The sequence below is a fragment of the Schistocerca serialis genome, chromosome 5 (assembly GCF_023864345.2).
Source record: "Schistocerca serialis cubense isolate TAMUIC-IGC-003099 chromosome 5, iqSchSeri2.2, whole genome shotgun sequence".
Lineage (NCBI taxonomy): Eukaryota > Metazoa > Arthropoda > Insecta > Orthoptera > Acrididae > Schistocerca > Schistocerca serialis.
In genome coordinates, this window is record NC_064642.1 from 453,854,249 (window position 1) to 453,866,396 (window position 12,148).

General features: G+C 43.8%; 1 protein-coding gene across 3 annotated transcripts in view; it reads right to left on the bottom strand.

The window, feature by feature from the left end:
- The window catches only part of LOC126481346 (SPARC-related modular calcium-binding protein 2), an 831,237-nt gene that overhangs the window by 191,498 nt on the left and 627,591 nt on the right, over window positions 1-12,148 (bottom strand). For all 3 annotated transcript variants that reach the window (XM_050105041.1, XM_050105040.1, XM_050105039.1), the window contains exon 6: window positions 3,923-4,132. In XM_050105041.1, coding sequence (XP_049960998.1) covers window positions 3,923-4,132 — 210 coding nt within the window. The remainder of the gene's footprint in view (window positions 1-3,922; window positions 4,133-12,148) is intronic.

Consider the following 12,148-nt stretch of genomic DNA (forward strand, 5'->3'; position numbering starts at 1 on the left):
CCATCCAAACCTGCGTCTTCCAAGTGTCACCAAGCTGCTAAGGTGACTGCTGGGAAGATTCCTTTGATCAGCCCACGGTCGACTTCTGGCCTATCTTTGTCTATTTCTCTCATGTTGATATTGTTTATATATGTCTTATTACTGATTGTATGTCCGCTACTGTTGTACCGAATGGTCTACGGACGAATAAATAAATAGTAAAAAGTTTGTCGAAGCATGACTGTTACCGTTATGATTCTTCTGATGGTTTCAAGCTCGTATATCTCTAAAGAACGTCGAAAGTATTGTATACTCTTCTCAGATACTGGAATACCATACAAATTTTACGAATGTATTCTTGGGAACACTGAAAAGTAAGATTACAAACACACTGACAACTTCGAATAAATTCATCAAAACCCGCATATGTCAATCTTCAATGATAATCATTCAGCATGTGTGTGAAAGGTAAACTTTAGAATGAGATACTATGAACACATAAAACACTAAACAGCAGAAACGTATAAACCACATTTGCAAATCGCCTCGGATATAAGAAACATCACCTTACTGGTATAAAAAGACCATTCATAGGCGGCTAATACCCAACTATCACAAAAAAATATCCACTACTATAACTTTAAGCACCAAAGTTTACGTAAGCGACCTTTCTCGATCAATTTTTTAAGGGTATAAGGTAGGCCTAAAATTTCCGATACAGAGTTAACTGTGTTGCATATCCCGTGATCATAAAGTACTGACATGAGGCTGAAATGGCTAGACACAGAAAGTACGTAATTCAATATAAGGTAACTTTCAGTAAGTTATTCAACTTCTGATTTATTCGAAACTTGGTGTTTACAACAAAATAGCGATTTCAGACCATAGATTTCGAGACCTGTCTCTTATTATATTTCTCATCCCCAAGATGCCACTAACTTCTTCGCTCTTGGGCTGAACTTTAAAACAGTTTCTCACAATCATTTGTTTGAATGTGGGATCGTAGCCATACTCGATCGAATGATATGCATTTCGCTGACCGTCGTCCACAATGTGTATGGTCGGGCGTTATGATCGGTTGCACCGAGACCGCGCACTCACTGGTGTACTGATCTGAAAAGATCGACCCATGTCGGTCGTCGGCGGAATGACCGCACGTTGGTGCCGCTATTACCGCAGCGTAAAGGCCCCCGTGCACCACAAACCGGTTTGTCAAATTCGCTCTTTTCTATTTTTGTCAAGCCCATACACGTACCAACAAAGTTTCTCCATTTAACCCCACTTTTGAAGCAGACGTTGTTCGTGTCCCGAAGTATTTTGATGCTAGTGGAACTAGATGCCACTGCAAACAGAGTTTCTTGCACTGACTTTAGTATTGTGTATACAGAACAAAAAGAAAAGAAGATGCTGTTTCAGAGAATGGTTGAAACAAATATATCCATAAAATCTGCTACAGGAAGTATATCACTCGGAACCTGATGATTATATCAACTTTCTCGGAATGGAGAATAAAATTTTTAATAACCGAGATACTTTGCAATTGCATAAAAAAAGAAGGCACAATTATGCGATAATTTGTTTCTACATGGTCCCTTAAAGACAGTTCATTAAAATATCGCCAAGGAAGAAGCGGAAAGTTTCAAATTTTTAACTTCATTGCCCTCCCGTTTGTATGTTGTGCGTAGAATATTGCTTTTCTTCTTAACCTCTTCCTGCGTAATACATAGCTGGAAAAGATGCAACACCTCTATCATATTAGTGACTGTCAGTGGTATTTTGTTTTTATCCTTGGTCATAGTTTTCGTACTTGTGGGCACTAACGATACAGTGAGAAAAACTGTAATAAAACTCTTCTTTAATAAACATGCACGGAGAAACAACACATCTCACTAAACCTGCCGCAAATCAAATTCTATCTCTAACACGTGCAACACACTTTATCTTGACAAACGGGCCAAACAGCGCTGTACATAGTCAAATATTTGACAAACCTAGTAAAGTTTGACAAATTGTTTTCTGGTGTAAGGTGTCTTAAAGGTGTTTATTTCCATCGTAGCGACCAGTTTCACCCGTTCGTGAATGCGGCGGGACGTTTCACCTTCTGCAGTATGGAATTTGATCACAGAACGCTGGCTGAAGCCAGGCTTTAATTACTTTCAAGTGCCTGCCCCACTACCACTTGTGTAAGTCAACTTACATTAGGGAACACCGTACTTGCACACTCATGTCAACATAAACGTAAGTTACGAAAGTTAAAAGCCGTTTAACTTTCTTACACGATGCCGCTTCCTCCACCATCGCCTACGAGATTGCGCAACTGCCGCTAGGTGGATTTGCTCCCATTCTGCTCTCGTTCATTGGACTATATATGTCTTGAATCGCTTGTTTATACACGTGAATAGTAGCAGAGGCTCTCAAGGAAGACAGCCCGTAGCGGAAACGTCACAGAACGTGACACTGCAGGTATTACGAGAACCAGCAGCCGTCTCCGACGGAGAGCGAGTAACTACTCGTATTTCAGACGAGTTTAATAATTCTTGACTGCGTTTTTAAAGACATGCATACGACAAAATTAAGAACTTTAGTGGGTGCATTTTCAATTAAATATTGATTTCCCGTGAGCCCTGCATGGAGCCGAGCGTTCGCGAAGTGTGACGTCACAAGTTCGTTACTGGGCCCGTATATCTCGTTGGCCCCGATAGTAACGCTGTGACGAAACAGTGGTCTTACTGTCCAATTACATGAATAAATACTCTAAAGTGTCAAGATTTTCTCAAACCATATGATAATAGGAGTGTTATTCTAGCATTCTGCAATTCCATATACCCACGTATTTGTAACAAAGTAATACAGCACTGTTTGAAGTAGCGTACGCATTCAAAAATATTGCAACGGATTGTGGACTTTAATAGGTTCATATATATATGTTGGTCATTAAATATTGTTAAGGTATTTTTTTGTTTCAGTACAATAATATTTTGCTTCAGCCAGTGAGTGTAAACATTACGGTGAAGAAACAAAATTTCATTTGTGCCTCTAGCGAATTAATCCCATGTAACCACAACAGTATTGTCATTAGCACAATCACTGAGCAATGACTGTTCTACACAGTAGTGGAAGGTTAATTTTGTAACCAAGTCCCGTACCGTCTTATTTGTGACCTATCATAATCCTGTGACTTACCAGAATCCTGATCAACTCGAAACAAAACAGAGCTGTTACAACAAAAATCTCACTTTCCGATATACCTTCGCCGTATTATAGACAGCATACAAGTACTAAACAATTTTTTTCGATATAGTGCTCTTCGGAATGTGACACGTGTACTGCAGTAATGAAAATTTTCGTCCTCTGCAGACAGCTCTCATATTAGCGTACTTGTTGACTCCACATTTCTACGAGATATCTATTCGCGTAGTTAACCTTTATGTATCCGTTTCTTCTTTGTCAACCACAGAATAAGGTCTTGGGCTAAGAGCTGCGCGACCATATTAACTCCTATTCAGGAAGAAGATACTTTCACCGAAGCTTGCTGTGAACTTCAGGTGACAAACTTCTCCTTACGAAGAACTTTACGTGTCACTATCTTGGAAGTCGCGTAATCAGCGTTTCCAACTACGGCGTGGGGAAACGGTAACTTGCACTTTAGGGTAGTTGTGGCGTGACGCACATGTAAGTAAACTCGGCATTATGGGGACGTCAGTGGCGGCCATTTTCTAAACTTTTACAGTGCTCCCATCTGTCTATGTGGGACGCTTTTACTGGAGTTGACTTTAGAAGGTTTGCGGAAGTACACCAGTTGATTACATTACCAACTTAGTGAAGCAGAAGAAACATTGGGATGTTTTACTTTCTGCCTGGCCCTCGTACACCTGCAGTGTAGTGAGAAGGAGCATAGGAGGTGAGAAGGCAGGTAGAGAGAGTGAGCTGAGCAGGTACTCACGGCTGACGTCGAGGTCTATGCAGGCGTGCCACTCGTTGCGCGAGATGCGGCCGTCGCGGTCCCTGTCGCAAAGGCGGGCAAACTGCTTGGCGCAGCGGCGCGGCCGCACCGAGCCCCGAATCAGGCGCCGCAGGGAGGCGCTCTCCTCGCGCGACAGCAGCGCGTCACCGTCTCCATCCAGCGTCGAGAACTTCCAGTCCAGCACCTCGGCTGCCGTGAAAAAGAAAAGCCTCCTGTAATTCGTCGTTTGGAATCTTCCACAAGCTGGACTACTGGAAGAGAGAGAGAATATTCGAACAAGAAAAGCTGTTAACAAACTAGTGGCAGACGCTGCAAGAGAGACGTTGTACAAAAAAGGAAACTTTACTCTCAGAATTACAAGAGTCCTAGTTCCGTTGTGAGTGATGAAACATCGCACGGTAGACCGGGTATAGTTTGACCGCCGCGGTCACTTTGACCACTCACACACCAAACGTTATACTGCTCTCTGCTGGCTCTCAGCACGCTACATGGCGCCATGCAGTACCGATATTCTTACGCAGCAGTTGCCAGCCTGTTGTTACTTATACACTACTGGCCATTAAAATTGCTACACCACTAAGATGACGTGCTACAGACGTGAAATTTAACCGACAGGAAGAAGACGCTATGATATGCAAATCATTAGCTTTTCAGAGCATTCACACAAGCTTGGCGCCGGTGGCGACAGCTACAACGTGCTGACGTGAGGAAAGTTTCCAACCGATTTCTCATACACAAACAGAGACCGGCGTAGCCTGGTGAAACGTTGTTGTGATGCCTCGTGTAAGGAGGAGAAATGCGCACCATCTCGTTTCCGACTTTGATAAAGGTCGGATTGTAGCCTATCGCGATTGCGGTTTATCGTATCGCGACATTGCTGCTCGCGTTGGTCGAGATCCAATGACTGTTAGGACTATATGGAATCGGTGGGTTCAGGAGGGTAATACGGAACGCCGTGCTGGATCCCAGCGGCCTCGTATCACTAGCAGTCGAGATGACGGGCATCTTATCCGCATGGCTGTAACGGATCGTGCAGCCACGTCTCGATCCCTGAGTCAACAGATGGGGACGTTTACAAGACAACAAGCATCTGCACGAACAGTTCGACGTTGTTTGCAGCAGCATGGACTATCAGCTCGGAGACCATGGCTGCGGTTACCCTTGACGCTGCATCACAGACAGGAGCGCCTGCGATGGTGTACTCAATGACGAACCTGGGTGCACGAATGGCAAAACGTCATCTTTTCGGATGAATCCAGGTTCTGTTTACAGCATCATGATGGTCGCGTCCGTGTTTGGCGACATCGCTGTGAACGCACATTGGAAGCGTGTATTCGTCATCGCCATACTGGCGTATCACCCGGCGCGATGGTATGGGGTGCCATTGGTTACACGTCTCGGCCACCTCTAGTTCGCATTGACGGCACTTTGAACAGTGGACGTTACATTTCAGATGTGTTACGACCCGTGGCTGTACCCTTCATTCGATCCCTGCAAAACCCTACATTTCAGCAGGATAATGCACGACCGCGTGTTGCAGGTCCTGTACGTGCCTTTCTGGATCAGAAAATGTTCGACTGCTACCCTGGCCAGCACATTCTCCAGATCTCTCACCAATTGAAAACGTCTGGTCAATGGTGGTCGAGCAACTGGCTCGTCACAATACGCCAGTCACTACTCTTGATGAACTGTGGTATCGTGTTGAAGCTGCATGGGTAGCCGCACACGCCATCCAAGCTCTGTTTGACTCAATGCCCAGACGTATCAAGAACGTTATTACGGCAGAGGTGGTTGTTCTGGGTACTGATTTCTCTGGATCTATGCACCCACATTTCGTGAAAATGTAATCACCTGTCAGTTCTAGTATAATATATTTGTCCAATGAATACCCGTTTATCATCTGCATTTCTTCTTGGTGTAGCAATTTTAATGGCCAGTAGTGTAGTTGTATACGAGAAAGTTGGTTAAAATCTGGTTGTGTAAATTCCCCTCATATCATTTAACTGTAAAGGCATCGGTATTTTCAGCTATATCATATACAGGGTGAACACTAATAAAAGCGACAAACTGTAGGGAGGTATTCCTGCCAGAAAATGGAGGAAAGAATGTCCTATGAACATGTGTCTGGAATGTATCGATGCCACGGTAGATGGCGCTGACGGATGAAGGTTCTTCTGACCACGTGCCGCGTGTGTAGTTCGGCAAGGATACGGGGGCCTATGCGCAGTGACCAGTTTTCGTCCAAATCGTTCATTCATTTGTTCAGAAGGAGAGGCAGATAAAAGTTTTCCACGTTGTAGCCGGTCAGCGACGACAGAATCGCGGTGCGCACCCTTCAATCTTTCTAAAACAATTTTACAGAAATTATTCGGTAAAAACTAATCGTTTTTGCTTTACTTATAGCTTTATATGAAAGGTTCATGATGATGATGGTGATGTGCCCATCATTTCGTTAATGGTTATAGTTACTGTGATATTTACGTGAAAAGTAAGACACTGCGCGAAATTCGGAAAAGTGTGCAATGAAAAATTGAGGTTGCTATGATTTTGGGTTTGGTGCATATTACATAATATGTTGTTGCATATGAAACGTAGCTAACATACTGAATTTTTCTTTAGACTTGGACAGAGGTATCTATCTGTGACCAATATCGAGAAAATTGACCTGATGTCGCACACTCATTTGCGGTCGCGCCGCGCCAGCAATAAAGACAGTGTGAAATATCCACAACATTACTTATACTTCATAAATGGTTTCAGATATCTAAATGATATTTTACAAAATGATAGCATACAAAGAGGAGAGAATTTTTCAATGCTGTCATTATATAAAACTTCATTATCTACCGTGTTATTCCAATAACTACACACTTCTTTGGTGAAAGAATGTAATTTTTAAAGGCCGTCTATAGCTGGTGAAACGATAAATGCTATGGGTTTTGGAACAACATATATGAAGACATTACACGGTTTTGCTTTTCCATAAGCAACTGGCTTTATTTTTGCTCCGTCCCTCGCTTAATAAATCACTTTTTCGGAATTCTCTCGCAACTGTGTCTGCACAACATTTTAGTGACTTGAGACAGTGTAAACTCCGCTGTGTTCTGGCAAAAGAAGCAAATTTTGACATGGCAGCCACAGAAATGTGTAGGTTTTACTCAAAGTTCACCCCACGTGACGGTTCTCTGAAAGTTACGACCAGTTAACAAGCCAGTACAAGTTCATTTTAGATACTAACGAAAGCAGAGGTGACAGTAGATCTTTTCGAATGGTCATCATGCAAGTGTGGGCATGTAGGGGCCCGATTTAATATTTACAAACTATGCGAGTGTATGCTTCAGTTTAGAACGGCACTTCTCCAGCGCGCGGTATTTCGCCTACAGCGCTCTCACTGCCCCTCCCCCCCCCCCCCCCCGCACCGCCATCGCCACCCACACCATCACAGCAAGAAAAGAAATATTATTCCGTTCCGTTTTTAGGGCCTATCTCTTACAGAATTCAGCGCCTCCTTAAAAGCAGATATAACTGCAATGTTACATGCTCCATTAACAATAACCTGAAAACCAATCTCCTTCACAATTTAAAATCAGTACGTTCCCCTTTGTTACATTCAGCAGATATATAAAATCATTTGCGACACATGTCCTTCATATTATATAGGACAAACAGGGTGAGCTTTTTCAGTCAGATATAAAGTGCATCTATAGGGGAAAAAAGCCACTAACATTCATAATTCTTCTTTCGCTGATCGTAGGCCACAAACCTAAGGAAATTAATGTAATTAATATTCTGCACACAGAGAAAAAAGGTCGTAGACTTGATGTTCTAGAGGAAATGGAAATATTCAAACAGTTCTCTCTCAATGATAACCTTATTCTTAATGAACAGATACAGTTACGTAACAATAATTTTTTCAATGGCTTAAAACCTTTACTGAAGGCTCCTTAAAATATATTTTTCATCTATGTCAATTTTTCCTCGTGTTTTTTTCTGAAATGTTGTATTCCTCCCCATATTCTTATTGCAGTTTAATCTCTTACTGTATTTTAGTGTAACAAATTGCTGAAAAAAAATTTTCATAATTTCTTACTGCTTTTAGATTATAATGTCTTCATACTATAAAATGTTAAAAAGTTGTAGACACATCTGCTATACAAACTGCTGTAACCTTTCAATCACGTAAAGCAGATGTTACCAATTATCATCACTAGATGGCGTGACACCTCATGTCCACATCGTACTACAGCCGGCGCACGCGCCACCCAGTCTGATGCCACCTGTTTCAATATACACAAGCAACCCTTAGCGGCAATCTTTAATTTTTAACTAGAAATCACAGAAAAACTTTTACGTAGGATGTTTTATTATGTGACGTGGCCTTTTTGGTGTTGAAATTGTATGACGAGAGCTGTTATGCTGAACTTTTTATGTATGTTAGTACATCTTTATATACGAATATTAATTATTATTGTCTTGTATTTTTCTTATTAATGACTAACTTTGTATCCCCCCTCATTTAGGTAATATAAATTCTGATGAAGACTCCCTTAGTTTAGGAGTCGAAACCATGGTCAATTCGACCATAAAATCCATTGCAACCAGTGGCCTCTCTTTACTATAAAAAAATATTTTCACGGTTGCTGCACACAGCTATGTATAAAGTTGTAGTAATTGGCATGAAAAACTTTCATAAAAGCCCCTATGTTAACTAACATAAAATCGCAGAAGTTAAAAAACATTAATGATAGTTTTAATCTGGAAATTGGTCGAAGTATACAAGGTTTACGGTACCCCTTGCGACATACATTTCTTACACTGAAGAGCCGCAGAAATTGGTACACCTGCTTTATTTTGTGTAGGGGTCCCCGCGAGCACGCAGAGGTACCGCAACACGACGTAGCATGGACTCGACTAATGTCTGAAGTAGTGCTGCAGGGAACTCACACCATGAATCATGCTGGCCTGTCCATAAATCCATAAGAGAACGAGCGGTGGAGATCTCTTCTGAACAGCAGGTTGCAAGGCATCACAGATATGCTCAGTAATGTTCACGTTTGGGGAGTTTGGTGGCAGCGGAAGGGTTTAAACTCAGAAGAGTGTTCCTGCAGCCACTCTGTAACAATTCTTGGCGCGTGGGGCGTCACAGTGTCCTGCTGGAATTGTCCAAGTCCGTCGGATTGCACAATGGACTTGAGTGGATGCAGATGATCAGACAGGTTGCTTACGTTCGTGTCACCTGTCAGAGTCGTATCTAGACGTATCAGGGCTCTCATATCGCTCGAACTGCACACGCTCCACACCATTACAAAGTTTTCACCAGCTTGAACAGTCCCCTGACAACATGCAGGGTCCATGGATTCATGAGGTTGTCTTCATACCCGTACACGTTCAACCACTAGACACAACTTGAAATGAGACTCGTCCAACCAGGCAACATGTTTTTAGTCATCAACAGTCTAATATCGGTGTTGACGGACCCAGGCGAGGCATAAAGCTTCGTGTCATATGGTCATCAAGGGTACACGAGTGGGCCTTCGGCTCCGAAAGCCTATATCAATGATGTTTCGTTGAATGATTCGCACGCTGGCACTTGTTTATGAGCAGCATTGAAATCTGCAGCAATTTGTGGAAGCGTTGCACTTCTGTCACGTCAAACGATTCTCTTCAGTTGTCGTTGGTCCTGTTCTTGGAGGATTTTTTTCCGGCCGCAGCGACGTCGGAGAGTTGATGTTTTACCGGATTCCTGATATTCACGGTACACTCGAGAAATGGTCGTACGGGAACAGCCCCACCTCATTGCTAGCTCGGAGATGGTGTTTGCTATTGCTCGTGCATCGACTATAACACCACGTTCGAACTCACCTAAATCTTGGTAACCTGCCATTGTAGCAGCAGTAAACGATCTAACAACTGCGCCAGACACTTTTTGTCATACAAGCTTTCCCGACCGCTGCGCCGTACTCTGCCTGTTTACATATCTTTGTATTTGAATACGCATGCCTATACCAATTTCTTTGGCGCTTCAGTGTATAATGATAGCTGCTTACTCGTAGCACATAGCCCACCAACATGGCAGTACTGCGCCACGAGTTGCCTACGCCGGAGAGCGCAGGGGCCACGAAGCGCAAGCAAAACAAAAGTTTGTCAGTACGGCAATAACAATAACAAACCATGCTACAGAGAGCTACGGTCACTACCGCTGCGACTCCGGGCTCTTGCCTCGCCGACAGACGGCAGTGGTATCGCACCTAGGAGCCGCAGCTAGCCAGGACCTATTTGCCTCCGCCAGTCACGTTGCCGCAAACGGTTCACTAGGATTTCATCTGCCCACCGTACTTCGCTGTCCGGTTGATATCTGGCAGTTGCAGCCAGCCTCCCGCCCCACCTGGGATCGCCGCCTTTCGAAGCAACGTGGAGCCGCCAGGAGTTTTCATCGCAGCCATGCGAAGATTCGGCCTCTTCCCGCTCGAGCATCCTGGGCCTCGGTATCTCTGCTCATTCCATTGATTTGGTTTACAGACAGTTGTCTCACCGCCTGTTCAGTAAGACTTTGACTATCATACAGTTTGACTTAGCCTTTCAAGCCGTTCAGTTAAACTTTGGCTTAACAGCCAGAAGTGTTTAGTAAGCCAGCTCATATCTGTGAACCAAGATGGATTGTGAGACTGTGCTATTAATATTAAGTCTATTGTTCATTGTCTACCTGGTCGTTAGTTTCTCTACACTGAAATCGGCGGGGGTCACTCGAATAACGAGGAGAACATCAGAGAAATTAGGGTTAATACAGTTGTGTGCCAATATCCCTTCTTCCTGCGAATCATTCGAAAGCGAAACAAAATTCTGGTACACTATCTGCAGTCCACCGCACACAGTACAGTGGGTTGAGCAGTACAGATGTATAATGTACATGAGAAGTCCCCGTCTCCCTAGGTCTAAATATTGTAACGTTTGAGTTCAAACACACACAAATTATGTTTCCTGCAGATCCGTGTATGCAGCGTAGGGCCCCATACAGAGATATACAGGGTGTCCATAATTAAAGTTCCAGTCTCAAAACTCTGTAGAAAGTGAACCACTGCTCAGAATGACGTCAAATTTGAACAGCACATTATTGACGGCGACGGAAACGTCATGGTACAAAATAAATAAATAAAATTAACGCAACTTTGACCAACAGACGGCGCTGTAAGCATCATAATATCCACACCAACAGACGCGCGGCACCCGGCTGTTCCTGAGTTTTCGTCCGAGTCGCCGAACATGACTGTCTTCATGAAGGACCACTCGCTGCTGCTAGAGCTGTTTCATAAGAACGGTGACTGTGCACCAGGAGCCCTGCAGAAGTTCCGGACACGCAAGGGTACGAACAAAGGCATTGGTTCGATGTCTGCTATGGGTCTGGGGAACATGATTAGAAAATTCGAATAGAAAGGTTCTTCTGAAGTGCAATGTAGGAGATGGAACAAAGCAGCTCCTCCGACGCCTGTTGAAGATGTGACCACAGCCCTACAGGAGAGGTCGAGCGACAACGTAAAAACTTGCAGTGCACGGGGAACTGCCCGAACGTTGGAAATGCCTGCGAGCACGGCCCATAAAATTCTATGAAACATCCTGCACTGCTACCCATACAAGATCGCCCATGTTCAGGAGTTGCTTCCTGCTGACCTGCCAGCGAGAGAAACGTTCGATCTGGAATTTCTTGCTCGCATGGAAGTGGACAATGAATGGCCATGGAACATTCTGTAGACTGACGATGCCCATTTCCATCTCCGGGTATATGCCAATACGCGGACTCGCAGAATATGGGCAACAGATATTTCTCATGCGCATCACCTGGTACCACTGACTGTGTGGAGTGGGTTGGCGGCATCGTTTATTGTATGGCTGTAGTTTTTCGAGAGGATGAGGTCTGCGGGTTCTGTTACATGTACCGTCACTGGAAAACGCTATGAGAGTTTTTGCGCACCAGTGTGATTCCAGCCCTTCAACAGCGTAGATATGTGGGTAGGATAATTTTTATGCAAGATGGCACTCCTCCTTGCATTGTACAACCTATGAGGCGGCAGCTGCAGAGGCATTTAGGAAATGCTAGAATTATCAGCTGTCATTCCCCTACAGGCTGGTCGTCCACATCACCTGATCTTAATCCACACGGCTTCCGGTTGTGGGGCTATCTGGAAGATGATGTGTCCAATGCTCCAGTCA